This window comes from Lasioglossum baleicum, chromosome 7 (genome assembly GCF_051020765.1).
Source record: "Lasioglossum baleicum chromosome 7, iyLasBale1, whole genome shotgun sequence".
Taxonomy (NCBI): domain Eukaryota; kingdom Metazoa; phylum Arthropoda; class Insecta; order Hymenoptera; family Halictidae; genus Lasioglossum; species Lasioglossum baleicum.
In genome coordinates this window covers 10,928,212-10,953,207 of record NC_134935.1, presented here as the reverse complement: position 1 = coordinate 10,953,207, position 24,996 = coordinate 10,928,212, and the positions used below count along the sequence as shown (strand labels likewise).

At 46.0% G+C, this 24,996-nt stretch overlaps 2 protein-coding genes across 3 annotated transcripts in view; one reads left to right on the top strand and one right to left on the bottom strand.

The window, feature by feature from the left end:
* The first annotated feature begins 2,161 nt into the window (after nucleotides 1–2,161).
* Nucleotides 2,162–24,996, top strand: part of Nachralpha1 (nicotinic acetylcholine receptor alpha1) — a 214,094-nt gene continuing 191,259 nt past the window's right edge. Inside the window, exon 1 of one of the 2 annotated variants that reach the window (XM_076427713.1) lies at nucleotides 2,162–2,296. The gene's annotated coding sequence lies outside the window, so the exon portion shown is untranslated. Of the gene's footprint in view, nucleotides 2,297–21,775; nucleotides 21,918–24,996 lie in introns of those variants that run through there. The other variant, XM_076427712.1, reaches the window with a different exon arrangement.
* Nucleotides 4,776–8,977, bottom strand: Nachralpha2 (nicotinic acetylcholine receptor alpha2). Its single transcript, XM_076427714.1, has 9 exons — nucleotides 8,705–8,977; nucleotides 8,254–8,589; nucleotides 7,896–8,122; nucleotides 7,771–7,815; nucleotides 7,605–7,714; nucleotides 7,161–7,341; nucleotides 6,382–7,072; nucleotides 6,068–6,276; nucleotides 4,776–5,769 (listed from the first exon to the last, which is right to left on the bottom strand). The coding sequence occupies exons 3-9, from the start codon at nucleotides 8,073–8,075 to the stop codon at nucleotides 5,563–5,565; spliced, it is 1,623 nt and encodes a 540-aa protein (XP_076283829.1). The 5' UTR covers nucleotides 8,076–8,122; nucleotides 8,254–8,589; nucleotides 8,705–8,977; the 3' UTR covers nucleotides 4,776–5,562.

Below are 24,996 nucleotides of genomic sequence, written 5' to 3'. Positions count from 1 at the left end.
TAACGATATAATATACCTAGAAAGTAGTCAAAAATATTTTTTAAATTATCTAGGTAGGTACTAACACTACAGTTATGAAGTGTTAAAGTATCTTTTTATTTTCTGTTTTAATTTAATATTAGTAATATTCAAATAAAAAATCTAAATTGTACTATACTGATTCATTTGATTGTTCTATTGCTAAACCAATAAGTCAACTCTGGATATAATCTGATAACAGTAATCCTCTAATAATTAGAAATAATTAGAACTAAATATTAGAATAAAAGTAAATATTCAGAACTACATATTACAATAAAAGTAAATATTTAGAACTAAATATTAGAATAAAAGTAAATATTTAGAGCTAAATATTAGAATAAAAGCAAATATTTAGAGCTAAATATTAGAATAAAAGTAAATATTTAAAACTAAATATTAGAATAAAAGGGGATATTTAGAACTAAATATTCGTAAAAACATAAATATTTAGAACTAAATATGTATAACTACACGTCACTCGCCGCTCTGATGTGTATCAGTTCAATTTACGGTCTGAGACTGTAATGTAAATCGCAATCACAACATCACGAGATTAATTAAGATCTCCTCGGGAAAAATATATGGAGGAGAGTAGTTCTCTGAGGCGGAGACTTCCTGGATGCAAGTCCACAAAGGTTCATACATACATACATACGTATGTGTATTATATATTGCGTTACCTCGGTTACTCAACACATCCGCTCAACTTTCTATTCTGTCGCGAGTACTTTCGCGCTCGTCTGTCCTCATCGTAGCGCACGGAATAGCGTTCGAACGTGAACGCGTTCTTTCGCGGTCTTCTATACGACCCAATTACGCTGCGAATCAAGGCCAGACTGAAATAATGCGCGATAATGATCGAACCAACTACAGGGTGCAACGGGACAAGCGGTCTGATCCTCAATAAACAACAACCGCGTCCACCCTTAGTAACTCGCAATATAGCTTACCTGCGTTGTCTGGTCATAATGTTTGTAGAAAATAATCTTGTTCATCAGCGTTTACTAGATAAGAATGTCGCAGCGCGATGTCGTCTCGACTTTTGATGGCCAGCCAACTGGTACTCAAATTCATTTTTATGAAATACGATCGGTATAGATCTGGGTACTCCGAAAGTGGCTCCTATTTTCCATAAATAGGTTGTCGTTTTTTGCTCTTTTTGCCCCAATTTGATTATCCTTCTCTTATTCTATGAATTCTTCGAGTATTGACTCAAAGGAAATTTGATACCAGTTCTTTATATTTGTTCAATCTAAATCGTTCTTTTTATAATTTTATGCTTAGGCGATCAAAATACCAAGTGTAACGAAGTCTAAGTGTCTGCAAATCTTTTTAGGTACAATGGAGAAGAACATAGGATTCGCGACTGGAAGTGCTGAGCCATCAGCACCACCACCAACAGCACCCCCGCCTACAGCGCCACCCTCTTATGAAGAAGCTATTGGAAATATGGGCAATCCTCCGGGCCAAACAAACAATCCTCCGTACCCGGTAGCAGGAACGGCCATGCCGGTACCATTTTGTACGTAGAGCTCGTATTACCTATTTGATCACAGCTTCTACTCAACACCACGTTTGCGGCACGATATGCAGAAAGATCGTTTACGACCTTATCGTAGCGGTAACAGAGCAATAAGAAGAAGTGGTAAAGTAGAACCTGGATTGTCCGTACTAATCAATGAAAATGTACAATCAATCATGTTGCATGTGGATCGCTTTAGATTGAATTGTTTACGCGTGAGACACGTATTTGGATAATGAAGACGTCGGTACGGATAATCGAGGTTCCACTAAATTGTCACTTAAACAAGTAAAATGTCACAAATATTTTGGTACCATTTCGTAAAGAAATAATTAAAAACAAAAAAGTTTTGTCATTGTTTAACATGCCATTGCTGTACTTCGCAGTAAGAGAGTTGAAACCAGTCCTACAATGCCTTGCTCCCGCTAATGTGTGGTTTGTACTGGTACACGAAGCTAACCGACGGTAAACGATTTCAGATAACGCATCGGCAAATCAACCAGCACCGTCATATCCGACAAATTATGCCGGTACTGGCGAACCACCGATACAATCGCAGACGCAGTTCACTCCGAATCCAAATGTACCACCACCGACAGAAGTTAGAATTATCCATCGTCCGGTGGCCTACTCGCTGAGCCCGAACCCCACAAAAATGACTTGTCCCACCTGCTACTCCAGCATCAAAACCACCACGATATCGGATCATCAGCCGATCGCTCACATTTGTTGCATCGTTCTCTGCTTACTAGGGTGAGTAACTTAACGTTTGACCTACATTTTCTTTCTTTTTTAATTTATTGCGGTGGTGGGGAAAAATGCATTGACGCACTAGCTCCCCCCTAAAGATGACAGTCGGGGGGGGGGGGGAAGTGTGGGGCTGCTTGCGCACTACCCACTAAAAAACCCCACCGCACAGGGGACTTACAACCCCGTCTCCTCCTTTCGCCCAGCGGAAATAGCCGTAGGGTCCCGCTGTCCGCATTATCGCCTACACTACCTTGACGCATCATCGCCAAGGCAATCCTTCGCTACGGATTTACTTAATTCCGATAAACGTTTGACCTACCTACATCCTCTTACATTCCAACAGTCAGTTATATTCTTCCTTCAACATTTTGATCTTCTAATCAGCTTCACTTTCTTGTTTTCTGACCTCCTGACACTGAAAATCCTTTCATCAATCGCATCGTATGCATATCGTTATCTCTTCGCGCCATTTCTTAGTTGCTTTTTTTTTCTAAATCTCAGTTCAAAACTCGCTTGTGAAATTGCTTAGGGTCAGCTTTATCGACATGTTATGCTTATTAACTTTGGTTGAACTTCTACAGTGTGGTATGCTGTTGCGTTGATCTTACACTTCCGATCGTCTATCGAACGCGACTGTCTTCTCCATCTACCCAGCATGGTTGTGCATAGTCTTAGGCCTCTTAGGGTGTCGGGTAATGTGATGGTCGAAACGGTTCTCTCTGACCAACGGTCTTTCAATTTCAGATGTTGCCTTTGCTCGTGCCTGCCGTACTGCATGAGCAGTTTCACGAGAGTCCACCACTTTTGTCCGAACTGTAAAGTCTATATCGGGACGTGGAAGGGTTGAATTTGAGCCGATTAAGCGCACATTATTTCTATAACCGATTACGATTTTTTATCACAATGAAACAGGACGTCGCATCGTTCCGAACAGTATCTTCGGAGAAGTATTTCTTTGCTTAATCGTGTAATAAACGTAGACGCTCCGACGAGACGGTTCGTTCGTCGCGACGGTTAATTGTTTTTGCCATTCCTTATTACGAACAAATAACTGCTGCTGAGGGTGTTCACCATATTCGACGAATTTAATCGTGATCGAACGTATCTACGTGCGACCGACGAAGTGCTCCAGAGAAGCACGGACAGTTTCGACGAGATTGTCATAGTTTGTATCAGAAATACTATTATATGACGCTTATTCCTTGCGAGACAACACGTATGTGAACTTGTTGTGAGTGATAGTTGACGACGGTTATGTGTTTCATATTGGACTCGAATTTGACGAATGGGTGCGGATGCGAGTGTGGGTGTGGGCGTTCATGTGTACGTGTGTACGTGTGTCTTACGAATAGAATTAGATAATTTTCGAGCGTTCGGTCCGAGAAGTGGTTCCTCCGACCTGCATCTGTCGCATTCCACTGATTTTTAACAATGTTTTTCTATCTAGGAGGGTACATGTGTCGCGTAGGTATCGTTAATACCTTAGGGAAGGCGTGGCAGCTCGAACTGAGCCTTGAGATAAGAGAGATCGTAAATTCACACCTTTGGGACAGCGTTATCAGCTCGAGCTTTCAGATAAGCAAAGTTGTAGATTAAACTTTGAGGAGCGGCTGCTGTGACACCGACACTGAACAACGATCTGTCCCCAAAGTGTTGATACCGCAATGATCGATTGCTAAAAATGGTAAACGATATCCTTCGCGTAAAACAGCGAAGAATAACGTTTACCGAAGGCTTAGCTTGCCAATCCGCATTTACGCGAGATAAATTTGCCCCTTCTGTGATCATTGTCAGCCAATTAATTTGATCCCAATCGTAAAATATGGAGGGACTGTTTAATTCTCGTCTGTATTTTTAGTCTTTTTAGTTTTCGGCTAAGTATTTAACGTTAAGTGTCGTTCCTTTGCCTTTTTCGATGTATTTCTTTATAGAAAGACAGTGAAAGAGGGTGCTATATATATAAAGGGTATATCAGAAGAAATATGCCCCACTTCCAGCATGCAGCTGACTCCGCGCAAAGATTAAGATTAGTAACTAGGGTTTCCCATGCTTCCGAGAGTCTTGAACAAACCCGTTTGCACAATGTATACGGGAGAAAGTGAATGATTACTTGTGTGAGAGCTGCTATACGATCGGACTATTTACCGAAGCGTCGCGTGTCGTTCGAATTTTATCGAGGTGGACCGATAGAGACTTGATTGATGTGTTTTTACTTTCGGCTTGAATGACAGCTATACTTTATTCCGGCTATTTATATTAAAGAGAAAGGAAGATATGAAACCAAGAACAATTCGTTTGGCTGCGTTTCAATGTTTACTAATATTAATGTATTCCACAGAATATGCATTTAATGTATAATATTTTTCATGTATGTGTTTGGAATAATAAAATATACGTTTGTTTTAAACGAAAGCTGAACTTCATCGAATACGAAAGTATGTATTCGCTCGTTCGACGTTGAACACATTTTGACACTGGTGTATTACGTTGTAACAGTTGTTTATTTTACTTTTATAAGTGTACAAGATGTTAAACAGATTCGAGTATATACATACTTGTTTCGTAAATGGAAAACGATGGTGTATATTTTAGTACTTGTAAAAGTCCTCGTACGTACGCTACGTAAACATGTTCTCGAGCATCGCTCGAGAAATTCTTAACAGATTGCGCAAGTTTATGCGTTACGCTCTGACAAATCCGAAACAAGATACCCCCGTATCGGTTTCGATCAATTGAGAAAACAAAATGAAACTGTATTCGGTTCAATTAAGTTTCGCGTTTCGTCACTTTTTGATGATTTTTGCACGCTGAAAACGCATAAACTTCCACAGTCTCAATTATATTAGACTCGAGCAAAAGACGAGTTGCGCTACACGCGGCTAGACTTTGATTCGTACGGTTATATTCCGTTCGGAATCAGTTTCCTATGTAACTGACGGTTACAAAATCCCTATGAGTACCTATTCCATACTGCAACGATTCTATTAGCGGTACGATAACAGATTTATTGGTGATTCAAGAACACTTGTTCAACGTGCGCGCACACTACAGTGATTAGTACTCGTTTAAATGAAATATGTTTTGTTTTATACACGCTATCACGGATTGTACGCGTTTGTGAGACAATAGACGAAGAGAGAAGACGACTCTCGAGAGTTGCAGGAGCTACCCTTCCTGCAAAGGCTAGCATGAGATCTATGAAGAGAAATGAAGGGTAATAAGGAGAAGATGTGAAGTCGATACGCGAAGTTTCGTGTTTCCCAGTGGTTCTACGCGAGAGTTTCCATCAGATCGCTACGCGGAAGAAATTGCTGCTGGGCCACCGAAGAGTACTCCATGTCGATCGGTTTGGTGTCGTCGTAAAGCGCTGGAGCTTCGCAGAGAATGGCGAACGTGCCAACCATGGAACTTATCGTGAAAATCCAGAGAAATAGTCGGTCGAGAACCATCGCCACGAAACCCCAATCTTGATCTTCCTACAGTAGCACAGAATTTTTAGTGTTTAAAATATGTCGTTTTTTAGGAAATTCAACTCTAGATTAAGATAAAGATTCAGATACATTAAGCAAAATTGTCTGCATAACCATCGTTCTTCATACGCTTCTCCAAGAAATAGTATCTTTACTACATTAGAAATGGTTCTTCAATATCAATCTTGGAAACGTGAACGGAAATAAATAATATTTTTTTAAACGTATCACACAGAAGATAAGCAATGAGACTCTTGAACATTTTGTAACCGGTGACAGTAAGAATTTATCCTGTATCGCTTACCGCGTTGAATTCATCTTGCCGTTGTATATGGTGCTGAATGAACATCACGTTGTGTAGAGCCTTTTCAAGTTCGAACGGATATTTCTTCTTCGAGGCGACGTCGCTCAGCGATTCGTCTAAACCGGACATCACTGTAGGAAGTCCGTTGTATCCACCTATGCCCCCTAGGAATCTGTTATGCGCTGTTGTCGTGTGCAAGCCGTTGCATCCTGAACCAAAAATAGATTAAACAGTGGATAAACAAACGCGTTCCAACTGGTTACAGTAGTGTACACTTAAGTGTCTGCTTTTTTGCGCACTCAACAAATGCTTACCGCCAATTCGTTGGTGACGAGCAGAGTCCGGGGAGGAGACTATCGATGACGATTGCATAGCGGCTGCAACGGCAGCGGTGAATTTATCCTTCCCCGACCTCCCTCTACCATGTATCTTGTGCGCGGCGAGATCGTTCAGCAGATCGTCTGGCACTCTCATCAATAGTAACTTCGGTAATCTTCGTATGAAGATTTTCCGGATCCACGGCGCCATTTTGTGGGTGCTAGGCTTACGATAATGAACGTTCAGTATAATAATCGTAATCACTACCGACAGGCCCACGAGAATCATCGTGAACAGTAAATATTTGCCTAGCAGCGGCAAAGCTAACGATGTAGACGGTATGATCTCTGATATTAGAAGGAAGAACATAGTCTGCGACAACAGGATGTTGATGCAAAGTGCGATCTTCTCGCCCGAGTCAGCTGGCAGGTAGAAGGCCAGCACCGACAGGTAAGAGATGCTCACGCAGGGCACGATCAGGTTCACAGTGTAAAACAACGTTTTGCGACGTAACGTGATGTTGAAGAAAATGTCGGGATAAGGCTCGTGGCAGCAGGGATAGTATTTTTCGTGACGTTCTGCTGGAACCCCTAATATGTCCCATTCAACACTAGGGTAGTACTCCCGAAGATCAATGCCAACCTCGACTTTGTCTCCTCTATTCTGATTAATATGCTTCAGATCGATCTAGGAAACACGAACATGTTTAGAGACACTGTTAACGTTAGGGGACGTCAGTGAATCTTTAGATTAAATTTGAATATTCTTTGTGTACCTGAAATCCGTCGTAAGTCCACGATCCGAATTTCATGAAGCAGGTTTGCTGATCGAACGGGAAATATCTGACGTCTATTTCGCACGAGGACTTGAAGATCGCTGGTGGAGTCCACAACACTTTTCCCGTGTAATGCAAAATGGCTTTGGTCATGGTTGTCACTCCGTACTCCCCGTCGGCACTAAAAATTCAATGTTTTGTTAGCACTTTTTTTATGGATTGTAGTAAAGATTGATTCTCAAGTAAAACAAAGTCAAAGCGTGTTAAGACTTCTAGCTACAAATAGCAAAAGTGTATTAACGAATGCACGAATCAACTAACCCTTCTACGTTTCCAACAATTACAAACGAAGAGATTCGAAAAGTATTAGACGCTAACTAATTTTCCAATTCCAGCGAACTATACGAGAATGTTCAGTCTAGACGTTAGATTTCGATCGCTTACTTGTTGTAAAGGACAATGTCGGGAAGCCATATGTGTTCGCTGGGCACGTAGAGTTCAGTGACACCCCCGTATTCTGCTGGATCCCATTGGAACTTGTGATCTTGCCATTCCTATGATAAAATTCTGGTCAAGCTCGCGGCTAATTACCAACGAATTCTGTACTCACGTGTTCCAGCCAAACGTTCGTCGTGAGGATCTGATCTTTCAAGTTCTGAAATCGTTAAACCTGACTTTCATTAGTGTCTCAATGAACCGAACAAATCGCCTACATGCAACATGTGAATTACATACAAGATCGATGAGCTGCGAGAGACGTAATCCGAGTTTGACAACGACGGTGTCGGTGTTGTTGGGGACAGGTCGAATCAGTCGGTTGTAATTGGACAGCAAGTCGTCGTAGAGCCTCTTCGCGTCCGGGTTACCGTGGCATAGCCTCGCCGAGAGGATCAGGATGATCGTTTGCAATAACATCTCCGGCTGACGTGCGCGTCTAGGTCTTCGAGAGTTTAGTTAGGTTCCTGCAGCGTGAGTACGAAGCGCATTAGCCTCGAGTGAAATGTTGCACCGTAATAGTCGAATGCGGGAAAAGTGCAGACACCATTAGTTTAATTAAGCTTTGCGAGCTGCCGCTCCTCGCGGAATTACGAACCTGTTGCGTAGCCTGCTGAACGTATTAATTTTAGATCGAGACGGGCTACACGATCGTTAAGTTTTCCCTCTGCCGTTCGCACACGAAATATCAGCATTTATAATTCAGATCTGTTCGCGGCGGTGTTCGTATAACACGATTTCTCAAATAGTTTCGCGTCTCCGAGTTTTCTACACTTTCCTCGAGATTTTCGTAAATATCAAAAACACCCCCTAATCGTTCACTAGTTACGCGTGGACGTACCGGCTCCGAACGTAGCACTAATCGCTATTCCATGCTCGGCCGTAGATCCGAGTTGACGATAGCTGTCGGCCGATGCGTTTCGCGCAATTTTACCTGCAAATTGCAATCGTTAGTTACTTCTTGGAAGATGCTCGACATCGTCTGGATCCGCTCGATCGATCCCAAAGAAATCGATGGTCTCGTTCGTTAGAGTTCCGAAGTTACGTACTTGCGACTCGATTCTATTCAGTTTCCGCGAAACACGTTTCCTAACGAATACGATCCCGTGTCCCCCCAAGAGTATCATATTTTAACGCGGTCTCTTTGAATGTTCATCTCCGCGTTACCGCGGGCCGATCGGAAACGTAACGAAGAATCGATGTTGCGTTGCCTCGCATTACTGACGCGCTTCGGTCCCGTTTCGCTTGCGAGATGCCGGAAAAACCGAGAACAGAAATGACATTGTGTACAGCCAATGGACCACTGGATGATGTTACGTGTATCTCAGATTTTCCGGGATCAATATACCATTGCGCATGCACTAGGCAAGCTGAGAGCAGCTGCGCACTAGCGGCGAACGATCATGGCGCAGGTCCCTGTTCGTTGCACTCAACGATAGAAAAAGACGGTTCTGCACGGACTCTCCGCCTCCTCGACAGCTCCTACGCCCTTCTGAACGGGTTCTCCTTCGACCCGGACCTCGCTCAAACATTTCAACCCCCGTGACGGGTCTTTCCAACCGACCTGCACTGGGTTATCCGGCAAATAATCCCGACGGGACGCCCATGCAATCGATCTTGCCAATGGATCAATTAGTCGGATCCAACCTCTTCCAATTCGGCTCTCGATACTGTTGCATCTTTGTTTGACCCTTCAAAGACAACGCTCCATCCTCAGTTCCTTCTCGTTATTTCCGGTGCAGACGTTACCGTAGTCTGTTGACCTTTCAGACTTCTTGATATTTCGTAACTAGAAAGTCAGCAATAATGGATAAAAGTATATCGTGCTTAATAATCTGATCTTGCTTGATGAATCTAAAGACTGCATCAGTAATTCGTTTACTATCGTCATTGTTAGTCTAGCTAACGGTCTCCTTCATTTACCATATTTGATTAAATGTAATTCTTCCACTTTATCTAATACAAGCGAATTTTTAAGGAAGGTATACTCACCATTATGATCCCGTTAGAACCAATGCATCAACGCCGTAATTTGGCACAAATGCGAACTTGAGTTTTCAGAAATAATAGAACAGTAAAAACGTAATATTTAGGTGAAAATAAAGAACATCCTCAGACTATCTGGCGCAGTACCAATTTTATCTTTCCGAGATCGAATTGAAATGCGACGGTAGCCGCGCAGCTGGCCATCGAAAGTTCAGCCTCGAAATAATTTTGCGCTGCTGCACTCTCCTCTCAGGCATTGCACGTTGATAAACGGGATTATTTTTCTGGGTTTCGCTGCTGCGAAGCACTACTGAGCGCCGCAGCGAGCAACTTTCGTGCGCCGGAGACTGGGGTAACTGCCCTCTTCTGTCCATAGAAGTGCACCTGCACGCTAATGCGTTTTATATATAGTTTGTTATGAATAGACTAAAAATGTTTACACAGTCATTGTCGTTTTTATAGACGGATTTATAAAAAAACTTGAGTCAAGAAAAATTTCGTCTTCCGTGGATCAGGAGTAAACTGGAACCCTAGTAAATTGTATTGTATCAAGAAATAATAAGATACGATGCTAGTTTAAGCAGAAAGAGAGAAGGTTATAGGTCGTTGCTACTAAATATTACATAGGTTTATTGTATATACAGAGTGTCTCAGCTGAAGGAGGCCACCTAAATATATCCTTTGTTTTTAGTGGCACAAAAAAAATATTTATGGCATAATTTAAATGGTATCGAAGGAGAAATATCATAGAAGAACAATTTTTATTTGTCCGGTTATTTTTTCACAGCTTTTTCAAGGTCATCGTTATTTTTTATCGAGAAAACTTATTCTTTTTTATTCCATCTTGTTAATGACTTAAGCATATTCAAATGTATCTTTTCAGCCGCTATAAGATGGAATAAAAGAAAAGTTCTCCCGATAATAAAATGACGAAGACCTTGAGAAAACTATGAAAAAATAACCAGACAAAAGAAATTGTTCTTCTATGATATTTCCCCTTCGATACCATTTAAACTATGCCATTAATTTTGTGCCATTCCTTCAGCTGAGACACCCTGTATATAAAAAACAACCCTATCTAGTAACCTAAACATCCCGTTGAATTGCCGGAGTTTTGCAAACGCTCCTTCCGTTCGCAGCCATCGAAAAAGCTATACCGCAAAAAATTCGTTGACCGTACAGGTACTACATTTCCAGGTGGATGTTATCGCGTAGATAGCAACACTCCGAACCCACACACGGCGTGTTTGATAACGGAATGGGATCGTTTAGGTCTGGGTCTTGTACATTAGACCACTTTATCCTTACATGTCGGTCTTGTGCTTATATCCCCCGGTAGGTTTATCCAGGCGCGCCCGCAGTTCTCGATGATAAACGTGACTGTTTTTCCGGGGTTCTCAGTCGCGAAATGCCTGCGGGAGGAAGGCCGTGGTGGCACTTTCCAGTGCGGAATAGTAGCTTCTCCCTGGAAAAGGGTGTGCGTCCGCGTGTATGTACGACCGCGAAGTCGAGCGGCTCGCGATCCTATTGTATAAGCTTACTCACGGACACACGCTAACACCGTATTGCACGTGTACAGACTGCATCTGTCGAGGAATATGTTCTGCACCGGGGTGCATTGAAATGCGTTGCGGGTCTCTTCTTTGCGACGCTCTTGCTCGTCCCACACACCCCCTCTCCCCCAACCCTTGCTTTGCTATTCGAAGTGTTAACGCCAAGATCCTGGCCCGACAAACCATGCCGAAATTTGCGGTTCTAGAGCGTCGTTCTAGCGAAACGTACCGATTGCCAAGTTAATACTCGTCAAGATTCGTCCCTTAATCAGGATTACGTCGAAACTGATGTTTGATCTTTTTCACATTTGTATTCGTTAGATCCGTCTTCCATTTTTAGAGTTTTCTAGAAGGAAACGAGTTCTATGCTCATTGTAATATTTTTGTTTATTGAAATATTGTTTTTAGCATGATGTCCATACTTTCGAGAGCACGATACCGTTTAGCCTCTATCCGATCAGCAACTTCTCTCCTGAGGCAATTAATGCATTGAGAGTTCTCACATGCCATGAACTGCTTCGGAGGTCTAGCTCGGAGAAGTTCGGAATCCCATTTGAAATTTCTGCGAGAGGAGCTAGATGGGATATCGGTTACTAGATCGGGAATGAATCGACCGTGTCTGTCGTCATCGTGGTTGCTGATAAGAGGCGAGTAAAGAACGGCCCGAGGGAAGGAGGCATGAAGATACTTCGAGGATAGGTGAGTTTAGAAAACTGACGAGCGAAAACTTGTTAGATTTTGTGGTGAAGGGATAATTAATACGGTTACGCGTATCGAGCAGTCAGCCATCGTGAAATTTGCTGTTCGTTCTCTCGCTCAGCTGCATGGGGAGAACTCACGACCTGATAAGCCGAAATCCCATTATAAATAGTTCGTTGTTAAATTCGTCCTGTCGCTGTACGAACTCACGACCGTCACTAAGTATCTCCCTTCTCCCTTCGTCTACTCTCGTTACTTGCCCCATCTCTTTCGCGAACACGTTTCCTTGTGGCTCTTTCTCCCTCCCTCGCTCTATCTTCCCGAGTCGCCCTCTAAAACCCGGGATAATGGTCAAGGTGTATGTGTGTCGGAGTTCAAACGAGTGTTTGCGCGCGCTCTGTAAATTATGGCGACCCCTTTCGTGACACCCGGTGTATACATGCAGCGAACGCCGCTCAGAAGGTGCACCGTCGTCACGCCTCATGCACGGCTGATCATTCTACATCCAGTAGACCGCGTTAGCGTCGCGATAACACTTTTAATTCTCCACTCCTACCCCCCGCCCACCCCTCTCGACCCGCGAAAGTTAGTTTGTACCAGTTGCTGACGCCGCCGCTGGAATTGTTAGCCCCGGCGCTCAAGAAACGACGTTTGCCCCTGTAATTTCCACTCGCATTGCCGTTACAGGCTTCTTCTGGCATCGTCGGAATTCGCGACACTCCCACGAGAAAGATGTTTCCGCGCTCCTACGAGCGTGACCATCTTGTAACATATGTTCGGGTCTTAATACCCCTAACTTATCGATAACTTTTTGTATTATTGTGAATCAGTCGAGCAGCTAGTTAATTAATTTTTGGTAAGAATTTGCCAGTGAAAAAGTACATTTTTTAACTGCGGAAACAGGTTTCGCGTTAAAGTCTATTAAAACAAATTCTCCGATCACAGTGCGGACCATTTTTTACTCACCCTCGTATATTTATATTAGTTTTCATAGTATATTTTAAAAACGTAACAATTGAAGAAATACTGATGCGTGGTGTTACTTTCAGCGAATTTTGTCTCATCTACCATTAAAAACGAGCTAGGTCGCCGTTGTCGATTAACACCGGCGTCGGCTGAACCTGGTTCTGGTGAATTTTCGTTGATCAAAACTGTGTCAGTCACATTGCTGTAACTCACAATGCACTTATCCACTTCGCCGAAGTTTGAACCGTTTCTCAACATCCCAACCTTTTGGTATGCAGAACGGTCTCTTCTCTCCTCGCTGCCCTTCTATTGGTTAAGAAAAGTCGATGGAGCTCGCGAAGAAGCTAGCTAAAATTGGATAGCTGTTGCAGCCCTCGGTAAAATGTACGTCTATCTTCCGGGAAGTTACAGTTTATCAGAAACCGTGTAATAAAGACAAATATTGAGGATTTAAGACTCATAGGAACCTGCTTTCTGTTCGAGAGGGAGAGAGAGAGAGAGAGACGAAGCAGATCTCTGGAATCAACCTTATCGCGACACGAGGGGGAGTTTAGAACAGTTTTAAACCTCGCATTCTTGTGTCGACGTAGTGGCCGTGTACAGTGCTGTCGAAGTAAACCCGTCGTTTTGTTGCTTTCTCGAAGACGTCTTCGCGACCAGTCATTTCGAGGTTTACTGTCGTACGTGTTGCATTCTTCGTGGATAGAACACGTTGGTTTCATCGGGATCGCGGAAACTGGATGGATCTTCGCGCAACCGGATTCCGGAATAAGCGCAGGCGACTACGATAGACTATCTACGGGTTCGTTTATTGAAAAGCGTTGTCCTTCTCCGCTTTCTACAGTCCCCGTCTCGATCCCTGCACGATTTACCGACAAGAAAAATGACTAACTCGTGAACCGATCTTTGCCCAGCACCTCTTCCGTCTCGCTCGCGCATGCCGAAAGTTAACATGGCCCGCAGCCGAAGGCTTCTCTCTCTCTCTCTCTCTCTCTCTCTGTATCTGCTCCCACGAGAGTTGTCTCGGCCCGTCTGTCGCACCGACAACATTCGCCCGAGTTCTGATCTTTCAGTAACGTTAAAGCAAGATGCTCCTTCCCACAGGACCGGGGTGATAGGCGAAAGACAAAGCGCGAGACGTTGAGAAAAAGAGGGAATTCGAGCTCGAGGAAACATCATTACAGAGGGACCAGAGAACCGAGAAGTCTCGTCACCGCGTTGGAAATAGTGTTAAGCAACTACGTGAATGCGAGATGGCGGGATGCGCCATCGCCAGCGCCTGAAATTCGCAACCTGATGCGCAGCAATGCAATTGCCGTTGATAAGTATCTGAATACTCGCGAAAAGACGCCGACGGAAATTTACATTTTCGGGGACGAATTTCGAGAAAGCGTTAATAACTTTTACTGAATGAATAATGTCTGTTTAGATCGTTGAAACCGTACTTTGACTTTCGGAAAATTATTCGTTCCTGGCTACAGAATAAACAAGTCAATTTTCCTGGAAGCCGGAAAAGGGATAAATAAACTTTCCTCGCTTAGTCCTTGCTCGGTCAATACCGGTTCCGGATCAATATTTCGAAAATACACTCTTCCACGTAAACAAATCAAACAGGACTTCAAAGGTTCGTGTACGAAGCAACGAACGAAAATAAGAACACCGATACACAAGAAAAAAAAATCACTAACTTTTCAGATCGCAAACTTTACAACGCGTCCGCTTCTGAATCGAGTTCGACTACGTTTTAAGTAGCAGTCTTTAATCTGAATATCTCATACAATATTCAGCGCCTCGCTCCATAATGGTGTATTTTCGTGAATAGAATGACAGCTGTTCTTCGATCTCGTAATCCGTTAACTAAATCCGTGAAGCGAGTCTCTTGCTCTCTCATTGCCGACATTGCTTCGAAGAGCTTTAATTAATTTCGTCGGGAGTGGAGGGTCGATCTGCGTCGGATCTTGAATTAATCGGCATTCGAGGAACGATAGGGGGTGCATTACGAACTTATAAACGTTACAAAATAAAACCGCGAGAGCGATACAATGTATTCGCGCGCTCATTAGCGATTACTAATACATCTGCCTCCATGCTGAGAGGCGAATTCGGAAACACCCTTGGTTGTATTATCCGGTCGCGCTGTGCTGGTACCGCAATGACCACAATGAGGAATCAATATTCAAAATGAACTTATTTGTGTAAATGGGCCACCAGCGAAACTGCGTAGTATTGTTCGTTAACATTATATCGAATTCTTATTTAATGCGCGGGAGCTCCATCCTAATTCGACAATATTATTGCCGATAACATCTGCCCTCATCAGCCTGTAATGTACTAGATATTCTATGTGAACGCTAGGCGCCCCGTGCATATTGAATAAATCGGTTTCGCATTCAAAGTAACAGGCGGTCGGTATCGGTTAATATCTATTTGTTTCGTATGTATATTTCGCCGTTTGCCAGGAATCCAAAAACATCGATATTCGAGTGCAGTTTGTCCTTCTTTGGGCCGAGAACACCTTTGGGAAATGTTCCAGTAGAGGTGTTTGCCAATTCCGTTGTCAACGTCACGACACACGGAGAAGTTGACGCTCATCTTCTTACGTTGTGTACGACCATCCGTAGGTTATACCACTGTTTTTCCATTGTACTTGTCAGTTTCAGGCGGTGTACGACCGTCCAACCTCGAATTGGTGGTCAGGTGATTTACAATGTACTTCAACTACATCATGATCAAATTAAATTAAATATAAACACGTAATTAGACTGCGGAATTCATATATTAAAAACAAGAAGAACATTTCGAGAACTCAGAAACCACAGAATTAATTACTTCTTGCCGTGGCGAAGTATTCAAATATTCCGTTAATATTAATTAAACCATCAAATGCCGTCGGGATCAATGGCGATCCTTCCGCGCGTCGGAAATGAATTTTTCAACATAATAATGAACAAGATAATGGTGTAAAGCGAAAATTGATCTACGGAATAATTAATAATTGTTATTAATCTCCCGCGGTAGGAACGAAATTAAACATCTGCCGCGAATGGAATGGAACGATATTTGCCCGAGACGCTCGGGATTCGCGCGAAGTTCGCCGCGTTAATTAATCGAGGACCAGTGCGGGGGAGGGGATGGTCACTCAAAATTCAAATTCCGATTCGGCGTGTGCAGGCTGGGACTCTCTCTCTCTCTCTCTCTCTCTCTCTCTCTCTGCCGGGAACAGATTCTTCGTGTCTAGATCAGGTCGTCGAAATTAACGGCGTAATTAGAGGAGGACTGTACGTATTACGGGCTGACACCTTCAAATACAACGAATCAATTTATGGGTTGCAAACGCAAATGGCATTCGGTCAGCGATCGTCTCACCGGGGCATGAATTATTGATATCACGATATGCGCATCGGTAATATTCATCGTCGGGCTTAGCGGGCGCGAGCAGGCAGACGACGCGCGCGTGGATGCCTGTCGAATACGCGAACAGTTTCGAATTCCGCTGTACTTTCGCCGTGTACGGTGTACACAGGAGGCTAGAGCCTAGGCCGGAGGTTCGAGCAGGGCGTGTTCGCGTCGTCCAAAGGCAATGCAGAGCGCGGCAACCCTCGAGGCTCGAGGAATTCCGGCGTCTGCGCTGCCCGAAACAAGAACTTCACGCATACCCGTTTATTTTGGAGAATCCCTGTAGATCGTAGGCAGTGGCGGCGCACCCGGAAATACCTTACACATACCCCATCAGGCCGGGGGAGCAACGGACTATCGCATATCTGAGGTCGTGCCGCGTACCTGCTAGCATTTACGTGCACGCGCTTGTCACATATTTTCCTCGATTTGACCCGTTTTGCTCCGATTAACCCGGCTATACCCGTTGCGGTCGACGATTACTGCGAATATTTCCCCGGGAACTTTGAGGCGTATCGGGAACCGATCGCCACACGATTGCGATATAGAATACTTGCCGATTCGTATGGTAGCTATGGATCCGTTTCGTATCCGCTCGAAACCTCTTCAAATATTTCTCCCGTCTGTATTCTCTCGTTCCATGTTTACCCTTCCTATTTCGCAGCGAGCGGCACACAGTCCACAGACCGTTTGTCTTGTCGTCGATCCCGGCCTGGACCCACGCTCCCCAAGAACCGCGTCGCGTCGGAAAACGGAGTTTCTTATCGTTCGACGAACGAAACGCGCGAGCCTCCGATCTTCCGAGTTCCAGTTTACACAAATCTCGGTCAATACGCGCGTGGTATGGCTCCCGGTCGCGTTCTGGACGTTTGCTCAACAAGTTACACCCGGTGCCCGTCGATACGTATCTTCCTTTTCCCCGTTCGGAGCCCCCGCGAACGCTGGTTAACGTCGCTCTGTAAAGCGCGATTCTATAATTCAAAGCACTGTGGCTCTTTTTTTTTTCTCGCGGAGAGCGGAAACTTTATGCGTCCGACAGTCGTTAATCCGACGGAAGTTGCAGGCCAGTGTTTCATTATTTTGCTCTCGTGTTCGTAAAGCTCCGCAAATCCATGCCGCGCCAAGGTTGCACTGTTACGAGAGACGCGTTATTTTTGTTCGCTGCCTCAAAGAAGCTTTAAATGAATGAATTATACTGGCTGATGGAGTTGCACTGTAACGCCACTGGCTCCTGACTCTCGTCGCAGTGGCAGAGGGGCATACCTTTCTCGGATTAACCTGACTGAGACTAGTGATGCCGTTTCTCTTGGATCAGGAACACGAGATTCATTTTCTTTACTTTAGGATGATCGATGACACCCGTTCATGACAGATCTGAATCATTAAATCTTCTTATTAGAAGTTCCTTAAGTTCTTCAAATTTCTTTGTCGTTCGTTATTTCCTAGACGAATAAGAAACTTCATATCTACTGGACGCAAATAGAATTTTGTCACGACACTTGCATCGGGAGCCTGACTCGATGTTGCAGTGGAAGGTGTTAAATGGCTCTGTTCTTCGAAAGATTTTGAAAATCCTCTCCTCGTCTCGTTGAAGCAAACAATTGCGAGCTCGCCAGGGACGGAAGACCTGCGAGCAGCAACAGCAAGAGAGAAAAGTACAGCGCGAAAAGGGATGCTGCGGAGGGCAGTGTTCGATATGTCCGCATCGGATAAGGCGTCGTTTCTATTGTGCAATTTCAACGGGGGGAGAGAGGGAGAATGAGAGGGAGAGTGGGAGAAACGGGATAAGAGCGTAACGCAGGAGTGCAGCCCTCTTTTTTTCGCAGCTGTGCCAACCACCCTTTACTTTACCTTATTCGTCCCCTTGGCTGGCTCTGCACTCCGTTCAGCACCCTCTGACGAGTCGATCTCGTACCGTCTGTGTCAGTATCGACTGGGATACCTCGTGGAGAGAAACAGCAACGAGGAAGGATAGAGGGTAGGCGAGATGCTGAACACACACATACATCCACGCAAGTGGAATAGAAAGCATGGTGTGCTGCGAGAGAGGGAGGCAAAGAGAAAGAGCGCGCGCGGAACAGGGAGAGACAGATAGGGCGGCTCGTCGATTCTCGGCGGGCGTCGTGTGCAGTGCCGTGTTTCAGGTGCGCCAACGTGGCCTGCAGAAAATTGGAAAAAAGAAATTCCGACTCGTTCACTTCTCTGGACGTAGAATATCTCGTTTGCAAGCTTCAATGATTCCCAGAGATTTTGGTCGAGATAGTAAGTCGCTTTTTTACAAGTATGAGTCTGTTTCGGCATCGTTAGGAGTAGGTTTTGGTAAAATGGGTTAGTGCAGAGTTTAGAATCGCGGAATTTTGGAAGAAAATGATAGCAATCGTTGATTGTCGGTCTAGGGATCGAGGATGAGATCAAGGGGATGATTCGTAGAAGGGAAAGGTCGAGGGGATACGATCCTGTCGGCGCGTCGCCGCCTCGAGGTTTGCACATGGTCTCGCGTTCTCTTGGCAGCGATTCGTGCAAGCTCGAGGGTCGTCGGTGGTGCTCGTCGCCGGTCCTGTCGGTGCTGCCACATGGCCGTGCGTCGTGTTTTGCGGGCTTCGCGAGCTTTCAGGGGCGGCACCTGAATGGTGGGGGTACCATCGGTGAACGCGATCGGGAGCACGAGGGCGCGGGCGAGGGCGAGCGGCTCGAGTGCAAAAGCGGGAGAGTGTGGGAGGGAAAGAGGGGTGAGGAAGAGATAAGCAAGAGAGAGATAGAGGGAGAGAGAGAGAGAGAAAGAGAGTGGCGTGGTGGTTACGCGCAGGGGTGGAGGTGGCGGTGGCGCGGTGGCTCGGCTACGTTCGGTCGACTTCGCAAGTCATCGCCAGCGTCTCGCGTCGGGGCTTCCACATGGGTTGGTATTGGCTCCCGGGGCGCAGGGTGGCTTGTGCGGTGGGGCTCTAACCGGAGAGAGTTTCCGAGCGTAGAAACTATAGCGAGGGAGGCGGTGAAGGTGCGACGGAGAAAAGGCATCGAGCACGGTCATAGGCAGACAGGGAAGAACGCGGAGGGTGAACGAGCGCGAGCGAGCAAGAGAGGGAGTGATACGGCTCGCCACAACACCCCTCTCCCTCCTGCACCCCCCCTTGGAACGGGCAGAGCGTCAGTGCTAAGGTGGGTTGCTCGGTCGGAACATTGCCAGAGAGAGAGAGACACGTCCTGGGAGTGCCTGCCTGCACCGACACGACTCCCTGGTGCAGATCCCGCAGCGGTGCAAGGATCGGGAGAACGCGCGCATCGCGTCGACGAGTGAGCGAATGACCGAGTGACTGGACTGATCGACACGCGCTTAACATCGTTGCGACACGCTCTCCTTGCCCCCGTCACCAGGCACACGCGAGCAACCCCGTTCCTTCGTTCGTGGGAACGGGAACGGAGAATCGGGAACGGGAACACGGTCCGGGTTCGCGAGCGTATCCGCGGGTCCGAACGGGAACGGGAACGAGAACGAGAACGGGAACGGAAGAAACGGATGCGCGGAGAGAGCATTCGACTGGTTCTTCCAGATGTAACCTAGTGTGCGTGACGACCTGTGCGTGGTGGTCGCGCGGAAAACTGCGGCAGCAACGGTGTGGTCCGGGTGTTCGTTTCGCGGCCGAGGGAAGGAATTTCCATAGTGGAAGGTTCCGCGAGAGCTCACGCAGTAGCAGCGAGTCTGCCGCAATCATGAGAGAGGCGAAGTGGTGTCCGAGGCTGATCGAAACGGTCTGCGCGACTGAAACGACGGCGTTTCGTTTGGTCGGCTAGACCGGTGAGCAGTGCACGTATGTATGTACATATTGTAGAGGAACGGACAGAAAAGCTGGACGTGAGAGGGAGAGGGAGGGGGAGAGGAAGAGGAAGAGGAAGTGGAAGAGCAAAAGGCAGCGGCAGAGGTAGAGGGCGAGGGAGAGGGAGGTAGAAGAGAAAGGTGTGTCGAGGAGACGAAAGTTAGTAGGAGGTCAGCGTGGCTTCAGGGTGGCGGTGGCCGACAGTGATGGTAGTGGTGGTGGTAGTAGTGGTGTAGTGGTGGGTGCTCCGAGCGGTGAATGATCGTTGACAGCCTCGTGGAAGAGGCGGCTGCCGCTTATGCGGGTTGCCGCGCGTGCAGCCGCATCATCGTCACCGAGTAATTCGAGTCCGGCTAACTGGCTAGGTACGTCGGAGCGAAGGAAAACGCGGCGGCATACGTGCACTAGCAGCAGCAGGAAGAGCCGCAGCATTGTCAGGAATAAGAGAAGGAGGATCAGGGTGACCGTAGCCGACATTCTTGTCGCGACGCTCGTTGCCGTGGGTCCGGTGGATCCTGCCGGGTACGCGGCTCTTGCGTCGCATCCTGAGGTGGAAGTTCGCCGCGTCGAAGGGACACGGGGAGAAGGAGGAGGAGGAGGCGAAGGCGGAAGAGAAGGAGGTGGTAGAAGTCCGCAGTCGTCGAGCTGGCGGCTGCCAGGAGCCGCTGGAGAATCATCCCGCCGGTTATGGCAAGTTGGATTACGGTGCTGGATTTCTGTCGGAAAGCCATGACGAACGCGTCGTCGAACGGAACAACGACCGGGTTGCGTACGAGCTCGAGCATGATCAGGACGACGATCTCGACAGCGCTGACCACGACAACGAGCAAAAGCACGAGGACGACGACCACGACTGCGATCGCACCAGCAGTATCAGTAGTCCTGAGGGAAAAGTCAGTCGCGCCGAAAGCGACCAAGATGATTATCGCCAGCCGACCGAGGAACGGAAAGAATCTCGGAATCAGCTTGTTGTTGTCGACGATCTTGGATACGCTGACGCTACTGCCGGTAGTAGTTGTTGTTGCAATCGGCGACGCCACGGTTTCTCGCTCGCACGGTCTCGGGCCGTCATCGAGCGCCTGGTAGCAAGGCGGTGGCAGCAAGCGGTCGCTCTCGCTCGCCCCCGGTGCTCATCTTCTCGTCGTTTGTTACTACTCCCGTCGTTAGAAGCAGTGCTGTTGTTGTTGTGCCGTCCGGATCTCTTCTCGGGGGCTATTATCGTTATCATTGGTATCTGTCGTCGGTAGTGGTGTGTCAGGTGGGTTAGGTGTTGGTGTTTTGGTGCGGCGTCTATACCGATATCTCTATTCAACGTGTCCACGGGTTATGTCTGCTACTACTGCCGGCCGGCCGGTTGGTTGGTTGGTCGGTCGCTCGTTTCGATAGCCGCGTACCCGCAGTGCGGTCGACTGTCGGCTAACTACGAGGGCCGGGTGTACCCTATCCGCGCGCGCGTCTCGCGTCTCTTGTCTCGCAGTCTCGCAATCTCGCGTCTCGCTCTCTATATATCGGTGACTGCTGCTGGCCAACGACCACGGCGACGACCGCGACGGTCGCGTGTCCGGTTCTGACCCGCGACCTTTCACGACCACCACCACCACGACTATCTTAGACGCGACGACGGTCACGGTGGCAGCCGCTACGACCACGACGACGTCGGTTACGTGGGGGATATGTGCGGGCGCGCCACGTACACGCGACGAGGACTGGGGACTGCTGCGGGTAAATCGGCACGGCGCACCGAGTCCTCGTGCTCGCTTCACAGGACGCCTGGGATACGGTAGCTCGTCCTTCACCGTTACTTCTCATCGACGCCCGCGGGCAATGTGCCCACCCGCCGGCAAAGCAACGTGAGTCCATTTTTACCCTCCTCCATTTACCTCGCTTTTCTATGGATCTATTCTTTCCCCGTATCCACCAGAACTTGTTAGAGTAGTGGTAGGTCCGGGCCAACCCTCCTCGCTACCGAGGCTCCTCCCTTCGACTCACCGGGGCTTAATAAATTCCCGAGAAGCCTGAAACTGCGGCTAGATAATGGCCTACTGGAACGACATGTTCACGAATATTAAAACACACTGCTCCTTGGCGAACTAAACTTTCAGCTCCTCTATTTGAGTGACCAGCGAGCCCGATAAAATTACACCTTCAAGTCTCGAACCACGAACACGGTACAAAACACCGGTTTCGCGGTTGCAAAATCCAATGTTGCTTACCGATTAACCATACGGTAGCATATGTTTCATGTGTTTATGCGCTGTTCCCAAGGCATGTATAACATGTATACAGCTGCCGGGATGAAGCAGCCCACTATTGTTGCAAGGAAACAGTTTCGTTTCACAAACGGTATTGGTTTCTCTTGTGTACGTCGCTCTTGTGTGGCACACTGCGTGTCGCCTTTGCTACTCGGATTTCGAATCGCGTTATACCTTGCGCGATCGCTATTTGTAGTCGCATTCTACAATTATCGTCGCACGTTAATTATTGTTTACCAATGAGTGCCGGAGGTGTTACGGGTTCGTTCGTACAAATAACGGTGCTGTCGCAGTTAAACGTTTGTGATAGTTCCACGAGGGATAATGTTCTGGACGCGTGCGTAAATTAATTTAATTAGTTCATCATAGTGAATAATTTTAAGGGCGTTGTCGTCGTTACGCGTTCCGTCTCTCCGGGGGGAAACAAAAGCGTGTAATTAAATTCTCCTCTTTCTCTTTTCTCTCTCTTTCCAACTCTCCCTCCCCCCTGTCTCTTTCTCTTTCTCCCTTTCCCATCCTTAGTTTTCCCCCCGTTGCACTGCTTCCCTCCCTCGTGCCGCCCATTCCTCGGCTTTCGACGAGGAAGAACTTTGAAACACAACTTTTCCCGTTTGACAGACAAATAATCGCATTCTTCGTTCTCTTTCGAGGGTCTCGCTTTCACAGTTTTCTTGCTACCGATGGTTGGGCGCGCGATCGCTTTTGTAACGTGAATCTTAAAAGCTTTCGGAACTTTGTGCCTTGGACCAAAGTAAGTTTCGGCAGCCTCGTTCCGACTTAAGGAACAAAAAAAAAAAAAAGATAAAAAGGAAACACCATTCGCTTCGCATGCTCGACCCCTCTTGTTCTCTCTCTCTCTAATTAATAATCGACGTACAAATTACCCGTTAATATTTACCTCTCGCACACGGGAAACCCGTTCCGTCGAACGATCAAACATTCAATCGTTATTTTCATTCTCGATTTTCCCTCTTTCGAACGAGTCGTAAATGTTTTCGCGGCGAATCGCGTTATAAATGCATGCATTCAAATTCGCCGGCGGAATATCGTAGCACCGAGAAATTAACGAGCGACCCGCGGGGCGAATTTCGCGGAACGAACACATCCGGCAAAAATGGTTTTTCTTAGCGGGACCGTGTGTATGCTCGAAGTGACGAATATATTGCTTCTTTCCTCCGAACTTTTATCGGGAAAGTCCATCCGAAAGCTCCTATAGAATCGCGCGAAAACGTCGGAGTGCTTTCAAGGGGTGCCGTAGTTCTGGGCGTAGTCCTCTGATCTCTCGCTCGCTCTCCCGCTCTCTCTCTTCCTTCCTCCTTCGATCCCCGTCCTCCATCTATCTTTCTCCCGTATTACTTTTCCTCTAGCTACGATTTCCCGGTTCTCCCGCGGTATTCTTAATCGATACTTCATTGTTTCGAACTCGCGGAAGGGTCGAACAACCTGAAATTTCGAGTGAAATCGTTGTCTCGCCTTCAACCTATAATCCTTTGCGAACTTCTCTCTGATTCTAGAACCTGTATCAACACCGTTTAACACTTCTGTATCTCCTTTGATAAAGGAGAACAGTTTTTTTAGACATTCTGTGCGGGACACGTACTAAAACGTTTTTCTTATGTGCACGGTGGACTCTCGGGGGTATGGTTCGACATGAAAAAAATATGTGAAAAGTGTTGAATAAAATTCGTGTTCATATGGAGTTCCGTTTTTGACAAAATCGAGTTTCAAAATTTGCCGGGCGCGCGCGTGCTTCGGCATGTAGACGAAGTAGAAATGGTAAGCCATGAACAGACACATCGCTACGTACTCAGTAGTACGAGTACGTTCCGAACTTTTATACTGGATTACCTTAAAAACGGAGCACCGTATAGAAAATTTTATTTCATATTCTTGACTCAATTTCTCACGTGGTGTTACCGACTATACTGTAAAATCGCTTTACTAACTACTTTTGACCACTGAAATTGCCGAGCACTAAATGTAACTAGATTTTATTGGCTTTTACAAATAACAAGACTTACTTTTCATAAATAACGTGTGAGTAAATAGATATATATATAGCAATTGTTCAGAAAAATATCTTTACAACCTCAATAATTGTAAAATATTAGATGATTGCATAAGTTCGTGCCCGATTTGAAAATAAAAATCAATGGTTAAATTTTAAAGATTTGGTTAACGATTGGTTAAATGAAAATTGAAGAATGGTTAAATTTTATACAATTAGAAAAGAACGGTGACTATATGTATAATTGATTAATAAAGTTGTATTATTTAAAATTTAACCGTCGAATTCTATTTTCAAATCTGTCACGAACTTATGCAATCATCTTTTACGAAATCGCTGATCATCCTTTCTACCTACAATATAATTATGACATTAGAAATAAACATAATTGAAAAAGCTAGTATTTGATCATCATCAATCTTCTTGTATTGAATGGATTTCTTCTTTGTAACGAACTAACGATAATGACAGTGTTGAATGCCGAGGTTGTCACGCTGTAGGACTGGAAATGATGAAACGCACGTGCGCATGCATAAGCGATGGCATACTTGAAATAAATTAGGAAAATTCGCATTCGCTTCGGCTCGAACTTCGTGAAATAGAATTTTTCATCATCGCTTAGCGTTTTACCACGAACCGTTCCTCGAATTCGGAATCGAATGGTATGCC

Bases quoted from the DNA above. Each gene is read 5' to 3' on its own strand.
- Nachralpha2 (XM_076427714.1), bottom strand. From the start codon at position 8,075: ATGTTATTGCAAACGATCATCCTGATCCTCTCGGCGAGGCTATGCCAC. The intron at 7,342-7,604 runs GTAAGCGATCGA...TTGAATTTTTAG, and splicing joins GACATTGTCCTTTACAACAA to TGCCGACGGGGAGTACGGAG. The intron at 5,770-6,067 runs GTAAGCGATACA...GTGCTACTGTAG, and splicing joins GGCAAGATGAATTCAACGCG to GAAGATCAAGATTGGGGTTT.